This window comes from Canis lupus, chromosome 2 (assembly GCF_048164855.1).
Source record: "Canis lupus baileyi chromosome 2, mCanLup2.hap1, whole genome shotgun sequence".
Taxonomy (NCBI): domain Eukaryota; kingdom Metazoa; phylum Chordata; class Mammalia; order Carnivora; family Canidae; genus Canis; species Canis lupus.
The window spans coordinates 92,666,082-92,685,502 of record NC_132839.1 but is presented as its reverse complement, the minus strand read 5'-3'; the positions used below and the strand labels follow the sequence as shown (position 1 = coordinate 92,685,502).

The 19,421-nt window shown below is 43.5% G+C and overlaps 1 protein-coding gene across 23 annotated transcripts in view; it reads right to left on the bottom strand.

Annotated features, from left to right (window-relative positions):
- LCORL (ligand dependent nuclear receptor corepressor like) overlaps positions 1-18,147 on the bottom strand; it is a 154,363-nt gene extending 136,216 nt beyond the window's left edge. For 8 of the 23 annotated variants that reach the window (XR_012022930.1, XM_072809437.1, XM_072809544.1 and 5 more), the window contains exon 1: positions 16,938-17,266. Coding sequence is in view for 12 of the 23 variants with exons in the window: in XM_072809437.1 (XP_072665538.1) it covers positions 16,938-17,082 (145 nt within the window). In the remaining 11 variants the exon portion in view is untranslated. Of the gene's footprint in view, positions 1-6,813; positions 6,975-16,937; positions 17,267-18,089 lie in introns of those variants that run through there. The other 15 variants (XR_012022937.1, XR_012022935.1, XR_012022938.1 and 12 more) reach the window with 8 other exon arrangements.
- Positions 18,148-19,421: the final 1,274 nt, after the last annotated feature.

The following is a 19,421-nucleotide window of genomic DNA, read 5'->3' as shown; positions in this document are numbered from 1 at the left end:
GTCATAATCTCAGAGTTGAGGGATCAAGCCCTGCATTGGATTCTAAGCTAGGCTGGGAGTCTGCTTGAGAGTCTCTCTCCCTCTTCCTCTGCCCCTCCCCCCCTGTTGGCACATGTTGGCTCTCATTCTCTCTCTCTAGAATAAATCTTAAAAAAAAAAGTTCAGGGGTGCCTGGGTGGCTCAGTCAGTTAAACGTCTGCCTTCAGCTGAGGTCATGATCTCAGGGTCCTGGGATCAAGCCCTCCCTGAGCAGGGAGTCTGTTTCTCCCTCTCCCTCTCCTGCTGCCCCTGCTGTTTGTTCTTCCTCCGTTAAATAAATAAATAGTTTTTAAAAGTTCAGTTTTAGATATGTTACATTTAGGTTATCTGAAAGATACACAAGTAAGTGAAGAAAGATCAAGTAAATCAAATATTAAGATAGATCAGTAACTGGGAGGACACAGAGAAGATGAAGGTAAAAGAAGTGTTTGGGATTTTGTTTAAAGATGGAATCATTAGGGACACCTGGGTGGCTCAGTGGTTGAGCCTTTGCCTCAGGGAGTGGTCCTGGAGTCTGGGGATCGCATCCCGCCTCAGGCTCTTTGCATGGAGCCTGCTTCTCCCTCTGCCTGTGTCTCCGTCCCCATGGCTCCCTCTCTCCTGTCATGAATAAATCAATAAAATCTTTTAAAAAAAGACGGAATCATTATATATCACAGCTATGCGGTCTAAAACCTACAGTGAACCACATTACACTCTAGCAACTTTGACACAATTAGGGAAAACTGATTTGAGACAGTCTTTCCAAATTACTTCTTGTTGATTATAAAATTATTCACAAACAACATACAATTACAAAATAAAGTTAGTCTATCTAGGCTAAATTTTCCTGACAGATAATAAGGAATCAAATTTGGGAGGGAAAAAAGCAAAATACTACACACACAATAGTCAAGGTCTAAAGCCACCCCTGGACCTTCAAATGTTAAGAAAACAAGAATGCAGGGGGGCACCACACCATCCCTGCAGCCGATGCAGGAGCCTTTGAACTGTGAAATATGAAAAATATGCTGTTCTATATCCTCTCTTGTATAACTGTTTCACAATCCAAGTAGGCCTCCTAAAAGAAGCTCAAAAATGATTTTTTCTATTCTTCCTTTTTCTGTATGCTCATAGCTCATCAATATGTAAAATCTGTTGATTGCAATGCATTATATTTTTGAGTTTTTCCTTCTCTTCCATTGACTACTACTACTCTTATTTCAGATCCTTATAATTTCTTGGTTGGGCTATCTTGACATCCTCCTGGTTGATCTGCCTGTCCTGTTCCTGTATTACTCTACTGGTAATCTTATAAAACCACAAAGGAAACTATGTCACTTCCATGCTTAAAACCCATCAATGGTTTTCCACTACCTGTCAGTTATTTAATGGGGATGATAAAAATATTTCCTACTTATATAACTCATGAAAATCAAATGAGCTTGAGTGTAAACATTCAATGCCTAACCCAAAGTAAATAATTAAAAATAACAATAATTACTATTATATTCCACTTACAAGTTTCTTCATGGTTCATCTTCTCTTTCTCTTTTCTCATGTCCCACAATCATCCTGTGGCCATTCTTGGACCCATATAAGGAAACCTGATCACTCTCTTGCTTTGTATCACAATGTTAATATTGTATATGCTTCAATTACAGCATTTACCATAGTAAAACCTCGTGTAACCTACAGGACTGTGCTTCATGAAAACAATCTAATGCATGAGTCCCCTAACACAATGCCTGACCCCATAAACACTTACTTAAAAAAAAATTATGAGATGCACAAAAGAACATAGCAGATGACCATGCTTCCTTCAATATTGAAAATCCTATTATATTTTATATAAAATAAAGGGGCAATTTTTGAATGGGTCTAAAGAATGAAAGGGTCAGCAAAAACTCATTCTGTGACAGAAGATAAAAGGATCTGTGGGGTCAGACTGATGAGAAGAGTGAAGATAAATAAGATGACTTAGTAAGATAAGTTACATAAGTAAGCTAATACATACTCATAGGGATATTCTATCCCATTTATAAGTTGTACCAATGCCAGAATGGAAATATTAAAAGGTCAAATAATAAAGCAAAGGAGAAAAAAATAGGTAATGATTAGACTGATGCCATAATGTTAGTGTGTTTAAAAAAAAATTTGCCAGGGTACTACTTTCCTATACTCTAAATGGGTATAGGGAAGAAACAAAGGGGAATTAAAATGATATATTGTCATTAGCTCTTCCTTCTACTTGATAATTTGCCATTCTTTGGAAAAGTTAAAAAGAGATGGAAAGGAAATGGCCATCATTCTTGGAATTGGGGTAGACAGAAATTTTATATCCAGACTAAAAACACTGACAATCTTTGGGAAATAATATCCTTGCCCATAATTCCATGTTCTTACCACCCGCCATTCCCAACAGATGACCAAGAAAGAAATCTAGATGTATTACTTCTGGTTAATCCGCCTTAACAGAACCCTTAACTCAGATATGTGTGTTTAAATAACAGAAGACCCTATTTTCTTTAATTTCTCACCAAGAACAAAGGGCTGAAGTAGTTTAAATCCAGAATAATTTTCCCTACCATTGAAACACAGGGTTCTGAAATGCAACAGAGAACAGCACTATTTTACTAAAGCTTTAGACACAACTATCTGATTAAGGGGGATCAGACTTGTTAATTTCTTCACCAGGATTGACTAAGAGAGTCATATAGACCGGGATGTGAATGCCACCCGCGGATTTCCTCCACGGAAAGTCTTGGGCAGCCTCTCTCAGACTCGGTTTTCTACCCTGTAAAATGAAGATAAAAATTGTACTATGTCTGTCACATGTGAAAATTAAATGTGATTAATACACATAGTGTATGAAACATGGGAAGCACTCAATTGATATTAGCTACCATGATTTCAAAGGGCAGTTCTTAGTGCTGAAAGACCTGTAAGACAATCTATACATTACTAACTACGTGGTTTTAAGAGCTGAGGGTGATTAATCCAAGAGAATGTAATATTTCAGTTCATAACACTGCTTTTAAATACTTTTACTTTGTAATAATTTTATGTATTTATTTATTTTGAATATTTATTTATATGAGAGAGAGAAACAGCATGAGCAGGGGGAAGCACAGAGGAATAAGCAGGGAACCTGACACAGGGCTGGATCCCAGGACCCTGAGATCATGATCTGAGCCAAAGTCAGATGTTTAACCAACTGAGCCACCCAGGGGCTCCTGTAACAATTTTGGATTTATAGACAATGTTTTAAGTACAGTAAAAACTTTTATTTTCCCTATTTGAGAGTAAATGACCTATATCATGTCCCATCACCCTTAAATTCTTTAACAGGTAATTCCTACAAAAGCATTCTCTTAGGATACAACCATTAAAATCAGTAAATTAAAAATAATATATTACGTATTATATTTCTAATCTATATATAATGAAAGCCATGAGTTCACACCCGTATTTCATTTCCAGTCCAACACTACAAAGAGCATTCTAGTTTTCTCCTACTCCATTCCTGTAACTCTCCTTTCAGACCATGAGAGGCCTGGCTCCCATTATCTTTAATATTTATTTTTTTGACCAGTCTCCCTCTATGTAACCAATCTCCCATTGTGGCTCTCTCCCCCTCCCTACAGAGACACTTCCCTCACCTTTCTCTGCCCCAATGCCTCCTCCATGTATATAATTTCCTCATTTTATTCAAGTCCCTATTCCTCATGCCTGGCACGCCTCCTACAAGAATATCTTCCTCCACCTGCTCAGGCGCAAACATCCTACCTATACTGAGATGACCCTCTATTGGGATGCCTTCCTCTCCCCACCCTAGGGCTCTGACGTCTTATACTGGGATGCCTCTGCGCATCAACTCCCTCCTCACTCAGCCTGACTCAATACATCCACACCAGACTACCTTCCTACACGGATGTCTTTCTTTCCCATCCCACCTCCAAGTAGATGCCCTCTTTATCCTCTTACCCTGTTAAAGCCTGGGCACCTCTTACTAGGAACAACCAACCTCCCTCACTAGGTCTACTATCCTTCACAGACCGCCTGCTCAGGCGCTGACAATTCGCACCAGTGTGCCCTTCTAGGCAGATTACTCCTCACCTCTTGAAAACCTATCAACCCACATGGAAACCCTCCTCACATATACCATCCAGTGTAGATATGTACCCTTGCTTGGTCCCACCTGATGGTTTTAGTACTGAACTGTTCAGAAAGGGGAAGACAGAGAGAATAAGGAAGAATTGATAACATTTTAAGGAAAGAGATACCAGTGAATAAACTGCCTAAGCACCCATAATCAGAGCTGATTAAAAGCATAATTTATCAAAGTATCTGCTTTTTCCACTTAAATAGTGCTCTATTCTTTCTAAATTTAAAAAGTTACTAGATGAAGAAGTTAGTGTTGTCCTTTTCTCACCAAACATGAATTTTGTTTAAGTATCTTACACAGGTCTATAGAAAAACTAGTTCATTAAAAAAGAGAAAGTTTGGGACGCCCGGGTGGCCCAGCGGTTTGGCGCCTGCCTTTGGCTCAGGGGGTGACCCCGGGATCAAGTCCTGCGTCGGGTTCCCCGCAGGGAGCCTGCTTCTGTCTCTGCCTCTCTCTCTCTCTGTGTCTCTCATGAGTAAATAAATAAAATCTTAAAAAAAAAAAAAGAAAGTTTAAGAAATATGGTTGTTTCAAACACAAGAATTAAATATTTTAAAAAATATCCAGAATATGTAAATTTGACTTGTTTTCAGTACAATAACAGTTGAACTGTTTCCAGTACACTTATCTCCAGGTGTAACTTGGCAAAAAAAGTAACCTGGATTGTCGGAGGAATAACACCTTTTCCTTGCCCCTTGTTTGTTTCTATGAGCAAGGATGCTTTGCAAGCACAATACGAGCCTCTCTTCACCCCTAGGGAAGTGAACTAACTGCCTGATCTGATTGGTGATTTTGTAAAGAAGAAATGAGTAGACAGGGCTCAGTTCTGCTTCTATTCCCCCTGGGAATGAGCTACTGGGAAAACATACCTGCAGAGACCTCCTGTTTTGCTCTGCTTCCCTAGTATGCCTAGGCCTGGGTGGATAAGTTGGCCTATGCCAGGCCATGTGACTCCCACCACCCTACTCTTCTAACCTGGCCTCAACAGCAGTAGAGGTGGTATTTTGGCTTCCATCTCTCTCCTTATTTTTTGAAGTTGTTCAAGGCCCAGGCAGAAAAGAAGGATGCCATTTCCGAGTACTTCAGCAATCCAACATCTTAATTAATATATTGAAGTGGAGATTGCTCATTTTCCCAGTTTGGACTTAAAAGGGCTGCTTCAATTTGAGTTTCTCAAAACTATTACAAACAAAAACCCTCAAACCTGAAACCAGCAGATGTTCAAAATGAACACAAGCCAATTTATCTGATCATGCTTATTACCCGTTTAAAAAAAAAAAAAAAACAACAAACTTCAAGACTTCAAGACTCAGTTTCTTCCTTATAGAGGCCATAATTTATACTTCCCATCCTACTCCCTACTCCCACCCTATATTCCAATTGACACAAGAGTGCTGAATATTTTCAGAATATATCATTATTTAGGCTTCTATGCTTTTGCTTACATGATCCCTCTGCCTCTTCCCTCCACCCTACTCTCCCACTGGATCATTTAACTTAGGAATAAGTGAACTATGGTCTGTAGGCCACATCTGGCTATTTTTGTAAATAATTTTTTATTGGAATACAGCCATGCTCATTCATCTATATATTGTTTTTGCACTGTAACAGTAAAGTTAAGTAGCTGCAACAGAGACCATATAATCCACAAAGCCTAGGATATTTATTACCCAGCCCTTTACAAAAAAGCTTCTGTACAGCACAAGGAAACTCATCAACAAAACAAAAATGCAACCTACTGAATGCGAGAAGGTATTTTCAAATGATTTATCTGATAAGAGGTTAATATCCAAAATATATAAAGAACATATATAACTCAACACCAAATAAAATCCAATTAAAAATAGGCAGATTACCTGAATAAAGATTTTTCCAAAGTAGATCTACAGATGGCCAACAGACACATGAAAAGATGTTCAACATCATTAATCATCAAGGGAATGCAAATCAAACCACAATGAGATATTACTTCACAACAGTCAGAATGGCTAGTATCAAAAAGACAAGAAATAAGTATTGGAGAGGATGTAAAGTAAAAGGAATGCTTGTGCACGACTGGTGGGAACGTAAAGTAGTACAGCCACTGTGGAAAACAGTATGGAGGTTTCTCAAAAAACCAAAAACAGAAACATCATATGATCCAGTAATTCCACTACTGGGTATTTAGCCAAAGGAAACAAAAAAACTAATTCAAAAAGTTATATGCACCCCTATGTTTACCGCAGCATTATTTACAACACCCAGCCCAAGGATCCATTTATAGATGAATGAATAAAGATGTGAGATACACACACACACACAAGTATTACTCAGCCATAAAACAAAAATGAGATCTTGCCATTTGCAACAACACCGATAGGCATAGCGGGTATTACGCTATGTGAAATAAGTCAAGCAAAGAAAGACCAGTACCACATTATTTCACTTATGTGAGGAATGCAAAAAACAAAACAAATAAATAAAATAACAAAAACCTTCAAACTCTTAAATACAGAGAACAAATTGGTTATTGCCAGAGAAGAGGTGGTGTAAGGATGGGCAAGACAGGTAAAGGGGATTCAGAAGTATAAACTTCCAATTACAAAATGAATAAAATGGGGGCGGGGGGGAGGGAGGGAGGTTTGCACCTGGATGGCTCAGTTGGTTAAGTGTCTGCCTTTGACTCGGCTCTGGTCAGGATCCCAGGGTCCTGGGATTAAGCCCCACGAAGGGTTCTCTCCTCAGTGAGGGGCTTGCTTCTCCCTCTCCTTCCCGCTCCCCCTGCTTGTGTGCGTGCAGCTCTCTTTCTCTGTCAAATAAATAAATAAAATCTTCTAAAAAAATTAAAAAATAAGTCAGGGGATGAAAAGTACAGCATAAGGAATAATAATAATAAAAAAAAGCTTGCCAACTCCTGTTTTCAGTCAATCTTTTGAAGCCTCATCATTTCAGGTCCTTCAAATCAAAATTAATTGCTCCCTCTTCTGTCTTTCCATTATACCAACTCTAATACTCAACATCCCTGATAACTGTGAGTACTTTAAAAAAAGCAAAGTCTAAGCCCTATTCCTAGTGTATACAATAAGCTTTTCACCTACCTACAGTCCCCACCTCTCCCAACAATTTTCATTCTTAGGGGAAGTATTTTGAAAGAAGCTTCTGCCCTGTTCTCTACCCCTTATTCAGTTCTCCCAAGGGAAAGTGGAATGACTAATACTGGCAACATCCTGATAGCTGCTCCTAGTGGGATGAATTAATGTTTTAAAGGTCATTTTTCATGCATGGCCAAGCCTCCTCTCCCTCTGCCTAAATGGTCATACCTACCAATAAGCAAATCGCATGGTAAACTTAGAAGAGGTCTGCAGTGCCAGCTGCTCTATCTTTGACAGGTTGCTAAACTCAATTCAGGGGCACAGGGAGTAAAGAAGTCTGATTTGGTCTCAATTCCATGCCAAGTTCTCCCATGCAACCTTACCATTTTAAAAGGTAATATTTTAATCTCTGATTCTGAAGTCTACTTCCAATTCAGAACCCAGTAAGGAAAAAACAGAATTATACCCCATCAACTAGCACACAGTAGGACTCACGATATTTCATGATTAACTGACAACAGTAAAATAACTGGAAAAAAAAAAGCATTCCTTTAAATTGTGTAACACACTAATTCTGCACATATCTTAGTGAGGAACTTAATTAGGAAAATATTTTTTAAAGAAAAAGGGATGCTTTTAGAGTACACAGTGAGTGGAAACCAAGCCCTTTCTATGTATCTGCCTCAATATCTTGTTGTATTCAACAATTAATTAACAAAGTATGTTTAAATATGATTAAATATGATTTAAATAACAAAGTATGATTAAATAACATACAAAGTAATCATTAATTTCCCTGTCTTAATGGTATCTCCCACCTAAGTAACAAACATCCCTAGACCCCAGGTTCTTCCAATTGCTATTCCATTTATCCGTTTTTCCTCAAAATGTAGCTTCTCAAATGAGTAGTCTACTAAAAGACTAAAAGTCTACTAAATGTTACCTTCTCTTATTTACATCTTATTTTCTAGCCTATGTTAATACAACCTGCCCTACCACACTGCTGAAATTTACCAGTTAATGTCACCTAGAACCCCCATGTTGCCAAAAAACAATGTATACTTTCCTGTTTGAAGGTATTTAACATCTCAACAATGTAACAATCCTTTCTTCTTGTAACACTCCTCTCCCTCCATTAAGTAGTACTACTGTCTCCTGGTTTTCCTACTTAGAGCCAATTGCCTTACTTTTCAATGTAAAAGTTCAGAGGCTGTATTTGGGAGCTCCCCTTCATCTGTCCAAAGACTGTTAAGATTTCTTAAGGCATGGTATAGAGTACTCTCTACTCTTCTCTACTTTGATTATCCCCTACCCCTAGGTGATCTCATCTATTTCCATGGATTTAAATATCATCTTTATGCTGATAACACCTTAACTTATATCTTTAGCCTACAAACTACTACTACATAAATAATACAGAACCTTTCCCCCAAACAAAAAACAGTGAACATATGAGGACAGAAATTATCCTAGCTTACAGATAAATAATTTGTGCCAAAGGCTATAATGATTAAAGCTAAGAAAGAAATACTATTCTCTCAATTCTTAATCCTTTCTACTATTTGTTAAAACAGTCCATTGTCCCGAAATGGTCGACTACTTAAATACGAAGACTACTGGACAAGTTACTTCCTACATGCACACACCACACATGTCCATCAGAAAAGAACCGGCCAATCTGAATTAATTAAAAAAGGTCTCAAACTTGTTACTCAATAAATACTTTAGAAAATATTCTAGGTTGCAACTGACTTTTAAAAGTGACTGAGGATGCAGGGTAGAAGATATAACTAAAAAGACAGTCAAGGATTCGGGGCAATGTGTACAAAAGAGAAGCAAAAGCAGATGAAAATGTATGGGCTGTAAAGAAGTGGCTAGACAAATGAATGGGGGAAGAAGCAGTCTGGTAAACCATGATCAACTAATTGAGTAAGATTATGAGTTTTTACTTGATGAAGAAAGACAAATGGGAGATACTACTGCTTTGTAAACTACAAAACCAAAGCAGGTATTTCAAATAATGATTTATTATAGATTATAAACTAGACTGAAACACAATAAACAGCAATGCAGATAGTGACATAAACCAAAATATTATCTGAATCTGCTCAACATGTTTACTTTACTATAAAAACCGAATCCACGAGACAGTGTAAAGAAGGTAATAATAGCTTGGCAACAAATAAAGAAAAAAGAAAAACGAGAAGTGAATGAAGTAAACAGGATAGGTTTGCTGTCAACCATGAGAAAACTGCATAAAATGAGATGAGATACAGAATAGTGATTCTTCATGAAGTTTTACATTATCTTACTTTTTGTGGTGAATAAAAACTATTGAAAGAATTGCTTAATGATAGAGTCAGCATAGACTCTAATAAAGTTAAACGGGTCCCTCAAATTTAGAATTTATGAATTTGGTGCTCTAACCAACTGTTATCTATCACCCATGAAAGCTGGCCATATTCATACACCAAAAAGAAGGAATACTACCGAAAAAGAAAAAGATAGTAAATCCACATACAAAAAATGTAGATTATACTTGAAAGACTGAATTTATTAATAAGGAAGAAAAAATTGCATATCCAAAAATCTACCTGCCTTTGTTGCTCCTCCCAAGAGGTAGAATTAGAGACCAGGATTGAAAGTCTGACAAGTCAGGGGAATATGGAGGATACACAGTAACAACGTTGTATTAAGGTGCACAGCCAAGCTGAGAGGGGTGCACACATACAGCCAGCTGAGGGAAACAGCATGGGCATGAAGGGACAGCATGATGCAGGAAGGACGTTATGATATACACAGACCAGCAGGAAGGACGTTATGATATACACAGACCAGCTTGTAGCCTATATCTAACATCTACAAAAATACAAAATTCACACATTGCTTGGTTCTAAGGATGGCAGGATTTTACTCTTCCAATTATAAAATAATCCAGGAGTACAAAGAATTTCAAATTTTACAAGTAAAATCCATTGATATGCCTATTATAAACACAAATTCGGATACATGTCTTAACCACTCAACTATACATTATCATAGAGTACATCTGCCTGGTGTATGTTATTAGTGCCATAATTTACACCTTTTTAAATGGGTAAAAAAAATTGCTAGTTTGAAAAAATAGTTGTACAGCCTAGTGCCAAGGTTTCTGGATGGCTGATCCGTCCATACCAGTCCTCATCAAATTCAGATTTTTAATTAAATCTACTCTTCTGGAATTTATTTGACAATAATGACAAGATGAAGCAGAAGTTAGTGCAAAGACAAGAGTAGAGGGCAAGAAGCAGCCAGAAAGAAATGTCAAGTTGATTATCTAGAATTTTATTTATCTGGACTGTCCTATCTTTAAGACTCATAGTTCTATGAACTGGCCTATAACTTCTTCATAGGTTAAAAATAGAAGAAGAAACTATCCTCTGACACTGATACTGCTATTATAAATGGCGCAGGTAGTTTGAAAGAAAGTCTACTCTACAAGCAGTTGCTGAGTGCAAAGCTCTAAGGCAGTGATGTGTTTAACAGAAAGAGTCAAATAGAGTGTAGACAAAAGGTAGTTTCAAGATGATCTAGCACGATATAGATTTTTAAAATGAATTTAAACTAATTTCTTATATTCAGGTACTCTAAAGCCAAAAAATTGCTAAGAATGTAGGAAGCATCATTTCTTTTGATCTCCCCATATATGAAAAGACAGGATTATGCTAAGTGATATACTGTGATTCTAAAACCCTGACTCTGGAATATAGATCATGCAAGCCCTCACTATCTTTTCCTCTAATATGCCTCATGATCCTTTTACTGCTTATCAGCATTCCCACCAGAAAGAATCTATTGGCAAAAGCGTAAAGCTCAAAGCTGCTAAAAACCTGTGTAAATCACTAATAACAATACTTTATATTTATGGAATGCTTTCTATATGGCAGACACATATTAACATATATCAACATAATTAATTCTCAGAACCACTTCATTATCTCCAATTTACAGATAAGAAACTGAAGTATAGAAAGGTTAAGTAACTTGTGCACATTGGTAAGTGGTAACCCTAGGCTTCAAACACAGGTAATCTAGCTTCAGAGCCTATTTATTTGCTGTATTTTCTCTGAATAAAAGATCTGGAGAAAGATAAACTAAGCTGTGGATCTGGTTATTATCAACACATTTGAAATAAGGGGTGCCATGGTGTCAAGAGTTGTCCGGAGCTACTATACTACAGAACTGTGTTGTCCAAGAAGGTAGCTACTTGGACACGTGGGCTAATATTAATAAATATTAATAAATGAATAAATATATATATAAATATAAATATATAAATATTTCAGGTATTTACCTGAAATGTGTCTAGTTTAAATTAAGGTGTGCCAGATGTATAAAATACCTAACTTCAAAAATTTAGTATTAAGAATGTAAACTAAAAAAAAAAAAAAAAAAAAAAATAGAATGTAAACTAACTCTAATAATTTTTGTATGAATTCTTAAAATATTTTGAACATATTGGCCTAAAAAAAGTGCCTTTCCAATGTGGAGATTAAAAAACTTTAAATATTTGGCTACCATTATATTTCTACTGGACAACACTGGTATGTAGGAAGGAAATTGGAGTTTACAGAATGATTCTAATCAAATCTTTCCATTTTGTTGTGTTGTTGCCCCCTTAGACATATCAGTTACACTAAGTATTAGCTTCTGTATCAGAAAAATGTTTTTTTGTTTTTGTTTTTTTTAAAGGTTCATTTATTCATGAAAGACACAGAGAGGAGAGAGACAGACATTCAGGCAGGCAGAGGGAGAAGCAGACTCCATGCAGGGAGCCCGACGCGGGACTCGATCCCGGGTCTCCAGGATCAGGCCTTGGGCTGAAGGCAGGCGCCAAACCGCTGAGCCACCCGGGCTGCCCAGAAAAATGGGGTTTAAAAACAGTCCTAAAAAAACAAAACAAAACAAAAACACAGTCCTAAAACCTAGTGTTCAGATTTTGGTATCTAAACCTATCCTCCACTAAAAAGAATGGAGGGCTCCTTGGAGAAATGTCTTACATGGGGGCTGGGATAGGGTAAACACAAGATGAACCTGGAATATCTTGGCAGGAAGTGTGTGCTCAAAAAGTCATTTGAGAGATGAGGGTGAAAGGGGTTGTGGAGAGGTGGACTTGTCAAAAAACACTGGAAGCAGCTTCATGAGGCTCCCAGAGACCAAACCTGAGGCAATCTGGGAATCAAAGTAATGACAGTAATGGATTGAACCATTAAATAAAAATAGAACCCACGAGTTCATACTGATAAAAGTAACTGGATAAATAAACAGTGGAGGAGATGGGAAAGACTGCTTTATGACGGAATACCAAGTACTAATTACAGAAGGAACGATGAAGTTAGAGAATCACAAGTGGATGTTAAAACTTGTGGGTGAAATATTGGTGAGACTATGTAAATATTCTGTTCCTCAAAATATTTTCCCACAAATTACACATTAATTACAAAAGGATAAATAATAACTTCCAGGGAGAAATACAGAGAATACCACCGTAGCCAAATTTTCAAAGCTAACATCACCAACATTGGGACAAACCAACATCACGAACCTCAAGATATAATGTACTGATAAAGAACCTCTCTTTAGAGGTGTTCCTGCCAAATATGTGTAACCAATCTAGTCACGAGAAAACTCAAATTAGGGACATTCTACAAAATAACCATCCTGTACTTTTAAAAATGTCAAGGCCAAGAAATACAAGAAAGGCTGAGGAAGTGTTCCAGATTAAGAGAGACTACGGAGATAGTACTACTGAATGCAATACATGATCCAGGACTGGATAATACATTATCCAGCTTGGAGATAAAAGAGATTAAAAATTGAGCATAGATTATGAAATAGATAACTGTATTATGTCATTTTTAAGTCTCCTGGTTTTAATAATTACACTGTAGTTAGGCAAGATAATGTCCTTGGTTTTAGGAAATATACACTGAAGAATTTAAGGGCAGAGAGGTATGATGTCACCAAATTATGCTCATACAGTTCAGAAGAAAAAATAGACATAAGACAAGAATGATAAATGCAGCAAAATATAATACAATTGGTGAATATGGTTAAGTGTATGCAGGAATTCCTTGTACTATTCTTCCAACTTTTCATGTAAATTTGAAATTTCATCAAAATTAAAAGTTAGCAAAAAGTAGAAAAACAAAAAACGTGGCCTATCTCCCAGACTGAATACCCTAATAGACTATACAATACGTGGTAACATTTAAAAATATGCTAATGCATTACTTTTATGCCTGACTTTACTTTGTTTTAAATTTAATGTATTGTCAGATACTAACTGTATTATAAATTCCATAAGACCCAAGACTGTTATCACTCAATGTCATATTGAGTACCAGGATACTATTTACTATACCCAATAAGCACTCAAACATTTGTTAGCTGAGTATACTCAACATTATAGCATTGCATAGGACGATTATAGAAAAACAATTAAATTATAAAAAGCACATTATAAATAGAGCTATTAACTAGGACATAGAGTCTGTAGAACTTTTCAATTAAATTGTAAAAAAGAAAAACGAGGAATCAGAGTAGTCACAAATCTAACCTAAAGACATGAGTTCCACAAATAGAGGAAAGCAGACATAACCTTCCATATTGAGTTAAACATCTTAGCTCACTACCAGCAGTCATGACAACCAAAATGAACTTTTTCCCCTTTGAAATTAGAATTTATATAGGAGTCATTAAAAAAAAAATCAGATTACTTTAAAAACTTAGGCTAAGGGGATCCCTGGGTGGCTCAGCGGTTTAGCGCCTGCCTTTGGCCCAGGGCGTGATCCTGGAGTCCCCGGATCGAGTCCCATGTCGGGCTCCCGGCATGGAAGCCTGCTTCTCCCTCTGCCTGTCTCTGCCTCTCTATCATGAATAAATAAATAAAATCTTAAAAAAAAAAAAAAAAACTTAGATTAAGAACTGAGACTTAAAATTTCACTACTGGCTCAATACTAATTTGCTGTATAAGCCTAGGGACCACTGCTTACAATTTCAGTCTCATATAAAAATAAGACTTTTGGAAGATTTTCTTTTCCAAAGGTAGAAAGTATAATTCATAAAAATGATTTCAAGCAATAAGAGCACTAAATATATTAAATATAGAAATATACACATATAAATATTCACACACACCCAAAAGGAAAGAGAATATGGCTTTTTTGTAAATATGCTTACCAACTTAATTATTAAATATAACCACGCCTATAGCAAAAGATAATTTAAAATAGTCACACAAAATACATTTAATCCTAACTCACACTATAAGGTCTTCACATATACGATACTGAAAAAACCCAATCAACAAGTGTATATCCCGTTTAAAAGAGTTTTATTGTTTATTTAAAAACAACAGTGACAAAAACAAAGTATGAGATGGGTTTTACTAGGTCTCCTGACTGGCACTATGGGAAATAATTCTCAAATATAGTTAGAGACCAGGAAAACATTTCCTTTCAAATACAGTACAGTTCTGCATTACATTAAAAATATAATATAGAGCTTGCATGTTAGACACAGCACGTAGCTCAGTTTTCAAGGTCTTTCAATCCGACTTGTATGTCTGAATAGACAGGGCAGAAAGATATTCGAAATCCCTTTTTCCATCAAATCCAACGTCCTGTTTAAAATTTGCCTATTTTTCAAAACTACTTTTTTTTTTTTTTTTGATATAGAGCCATGCTTAATGTGTCTAAACAAGGAGATAAGGGAAAAATCCCGAAGTATTCCCAAACAGAAGCCCTGAGGAAGACGGTGCTCGTCCCCGCCTCGGTTAGACCCGCAGGGCCACGTCCTGAGCCCGGGTCCCCATGCGGTCATCCCGCCGGATCTCGGGGAGCGAGCGCCACGATTTCTAAACAGGTTGTCAGCCGTAGGGGTCTTGAAGCAATCCTAAAAATGGGTCCGTTTTGTATTCAGGAAGCACTGGCAACACTTAGCATTTTTATAAAAGAATACCGTGAGGATTTAAAATCTTTTCTTTCTTTTTTTTTTTTACTTTCCCTAAGGAACTACAACCGCTTAGAGATACTTGACTACACCTATTTCCCAGAATATTTCCTTAAATGAGACCAAACTGTGTCTTATAAGGGCTGCACAGTTCGTTGGGTAAAGTGAACCCCACGGCCCCCGCGGGGCGCCCTTCCTTCCCGTGCGAATCCCCGCAGCCCTGCACCCGCCGAGCTCCCAGCGCGGGGCCCCAGGCCGGCGCCGGACCAGTGGATCCCAGCGCGGTCCCCCTGCCCCGGGGGGCGAGGCAGATCCTCGGGCGCTGAGCTGGTCCAGTGGATCCCAGGATCCCAGCACGGTCCTCCCTGCGCCGGAGGGGGGGGGGGGGGAGGAAGATACTCAGGCGCGGAGCTGGACCAATCGATCCCAGCATGGTCCCTCCGAGCGGGACCAGTGGATCCCAGCGCGATCCCCCGAGCGGGACCAGTGGATCCCAGGATCCCAGCGCGATCCCCCGAGCGGGACCAGTCGATCCCAGAGCGATCCCCCTGCACCGAGGGGCGAGGCAGATCCTCGGGCGCTGAGCGGGGCCAGTGGATCCCAGGATCCCAGCACGGCCCCCCCTGCGCCGGGGGACGAGGCAGATCTCCGGGCAGAGCACACAAGTCCGGGGGGCCGGGCGGCGCGCGAGCCGAGGGCAGCGGGCGCAGGGGCCCGAGCGCGGGGTGCTGCCCACCTGCAGGCGCCCGGGTCTCGGCCCCCGCCCCCCGGGCCCGCACGCCGACCCGCCGGGCCGCAGCTCCTCGCACTCGGCTCACCCCGACCGACGGGCGGCCTCCGCAGCGGGGGACCCCAGCGCCGCGTGCCCCCGGGGCGGCCCCGAGCCCCGAAGTTTCTGGCCGGGGGACCCGGGCCGCTCCGAGGGAGGCGGGCGCAGGGGGGCGGCGGCGGCGGGGACGGGGACGGGGACGGGGACGGGGACGGCCCATCGCCCGCAGCAGCCCAGGGCCGGTCGCCCCGGCGTCCGCGAGCGCAGAGGGAGGGGGCGCGGCGGGGGGGCGCGGCGGGGGGGCGCGGGCGCCGTCGCCATGGCGACGCCCCCCGTCCGTCCGGACTTCCAAACTGGGAGGCAGAACTTCAAATCCCAACCGTCAGCGCCCGAGCGGCTCCGTCTTAAAGGGGCACACACCGCGCCGCGCCGCCCCCGCCCCGCCGCCGCCCCCGCCGCCGCCCCCGCCCCCGCCCCTCGGGCGACGCCCCCGCCGGCCCGCCCGCGCCCCCCGCCCCGCGCCCCGCGAGCGCCCCGGAGGCCCCCGGTGCCGGCCCCGGGGACGGGGACGGGGACGGGGACGGGGACGCGGCCGCGGCGGGGCGGGGGGCGTGAGCGCCCGGCGGGGGCGCGGACCGGCCGGCCTGCCTCCCGCCCGCCCCGGGCCGCCCGCCGCCGACAGCGCGCGCCGCGGAGTTCCGGCCAACAGCTCCGGGCCGCCGGCGGCCGAGCTCCCGGGGCCGCAGACAAAAGGCGAGCGCCGGGGCCGCCGCCGCCGCGCTCCCGCCGCGCTCCCGGACGGCCCCGAGCGGGACCCCGGCGAGCCCGAGCCGCGGGCCGGGGCCGGGGCCGGGGCCGGGGCCGGGGCCGGGGCCGCGGCGGGCAGGGCGGGGGCGCGGGCGGGCCGCGGGTGTCTTACCTACACAGTGCATGAGGCGGTGGCGCCACGAGTCGAGCTCCCGCCGGAAGCCTCTCCTCTCCGCCGCGCACCGCGGGCTCCGGCACTGAGCGGCGGCGGCGGCAGCAGCGGCGGCAGCGGCCATTCTCTCTCTCCCCTTGTCCATCTGCGTCCCGCGTCACGCGCCCTCATTTACATACGAGCGGCGCAGGCACGAGGCAGGGGCGCGAGCCCTCGGCGCGAGCCCCGGAGCGCGCGCCCCCCGCGGGGGGGTTGATTGACACGTGTCACTAGCCTCCCTCGGCCCTGCCCGCCCCCTCCCTGCGCTCCCGGCGGGGCGGGCGCGAGGCGGCGCGGGGGGAGGGAGCAACCTGCCGCTTCCGCCGGCCCCGCCCCCGCCCCCGCCCGCGCCCCGCCCCGCCCCGCCCCCGCCCGCGGGCTGTGCTCCGGCTCGCCATCCTGCTCCCGCCGCCGCCGCCGCCGCCGCCGCCGCCGCCGCCGACGCCGCCGCCCGCGAAAATCCTGAGCGCGGAGCCCGGCCAGGGACCCGCGCGCCGATGGAGCGCACGAGCAACGCCTCCCCCGCCGACTCGGCGACGCGACTCGGGGCCGCCCGGGGACTTCACTTCCCAGGCTCCCTTGCGCCGCGGTCCCGGAGCGGAGCCGGCCGCCGCGCCGCGGTGCATGCCGGTCCTTGTAGTCCCGCGCGGGGAGGGGGCGGGCACTCCCTGGCTCTCACGGGGGGCTCGCCGCGGCGCGGCGCGCGGGCTCGCGGGGCAGCCGCCTTCGCGCCCCGGGGCTCCCCGTGGGAGGGCGCCCCCCCCCCCCGCCGAGGGCTCGGGCTCGGGCTCGGGCTGCGCTGCGCGCTCCCAGCGCCGGGAACTTCGGGGGCGGGGGGGTCCCCGGGGGCCCCGCCGCGCGGGGAAGCTCGAGCCGGTCCTGGGGCCGCATCACAGGTGCCCCCGCGGCTTCAGCGGCCCGGCCGCAGGGCTCTCGGGAACAGCATTTGCGAGCACCGCGGGAAAAGGTGGGGGGCCCTCCATGCAAAATTGCCTGCGACGGGATTGGGCGTGTCCGGGTGAACCCCCCACCCCCAGACCGCAGACTGCGCCCCGCAAGATGCAGACGCCTGCAGGGCGCGCCCCGTTAGCGCGTGGGCCCGCAGTTACAAACCTGGGATCAGCCTCACGCTCTGCTGCAGAGACTGCTCCTCCTCGACAGAGAAGGAAAACTTTTGCACTTTCTTTTTTTCTTTTGCTTCCCTCCCTCCCCCCTTTTTGGGGAAACTTTTGATTGGACGTAAACTCCTATGGCATTTCTTGCTCTTGCAACAGCGCGGTTGTGCAGGGCTTTCCGGCCCTGCGCAGGGGTGCACCCAAAGCTAAGACACCCAAGGTCTGCTGAGAGGTGCCGTGCATGCCTGGGAATCCATGCACATGTTTTTGGGGAAATAGGCTTTATTCTTCTTGGAAACTCGTATGCGTTCAGCTCTACCCTTCCTGGTTTGTGGCTTGTCCCTTTGGCCTGCTCGCTTGTTTATTTGCTTTTTTTTTTTTTTTTCCTACCAGAAAGCACTTCCTTGCTCATCACTACCTCGCAATAGTGAAGATACATTTTCACAAAGAAAGAAGGATGACATTTGAATTTCACGGTCACCTCTTCCAGAATGGTCACAATCGGAGAAGCAAGTGAAATCGCTAGCGAAGGTGCTTTCTGGAATCGTGAGTGGATGGTTTCCCGAGACAGGTTCCACTCATAGTTGCCAGGGTGACCAGCCTTTGGAGTTCCCCTGATGACTTTTACCGCGGCCTACGTTAGTTAGGATGGGCTGGGTTATAGCGCAGTAACAAAAAAAATCTAAAAATTGTAGGGGCTTAAAAGAACAACAACAACAACAACAAAAAGGTATTTCCTGCTTCCCTGCCTGGACATGGGGAGCTGTGGGGGAGTGGCAGGGGAGTTTCACTACAGATGGTTCTCACCAAGCAACCAGAAGGCTCCAGTCTCTAGAACTTCCCCACTTGAGTGATGTGCAAAGGACCCGTGGATGGCAAACTGGTTCTTCCTGAAAGTTATACGAGTCAATTCCACTCGCATTTCTTTGACGAAAGCAAATCACATGGGCATGCTACCTTCAAAGGAGCAGGGAAGCGTCATTCTATTTGCCCAGAAGGAAGCTAACCCAAATTTACCGGTGAGCTGCACCAAAGAGCATTGCAATCCATTCTTCTAGTCACCAATTTACAGTTCACTCAACTAACACTATAAAATCCCTTCATCCCTTTCACAAATGAGGCAATCTAAACATTTTATTCAGTAATTATGGCATTAATTGCAAAGTTCAGCATCTCTGGGCGATGCTTGGTAGTCCCTGTATTAGACCACGATAAAGCTTCTCTTATTGAAGAGAAAGTACCTATCCTCCCTGTTTAAACCCACACCCACACTCAACATAGGGCGCTGCCGCAGGGACAGAGCAACGTGGTAAACATTCCTATTTAGAAA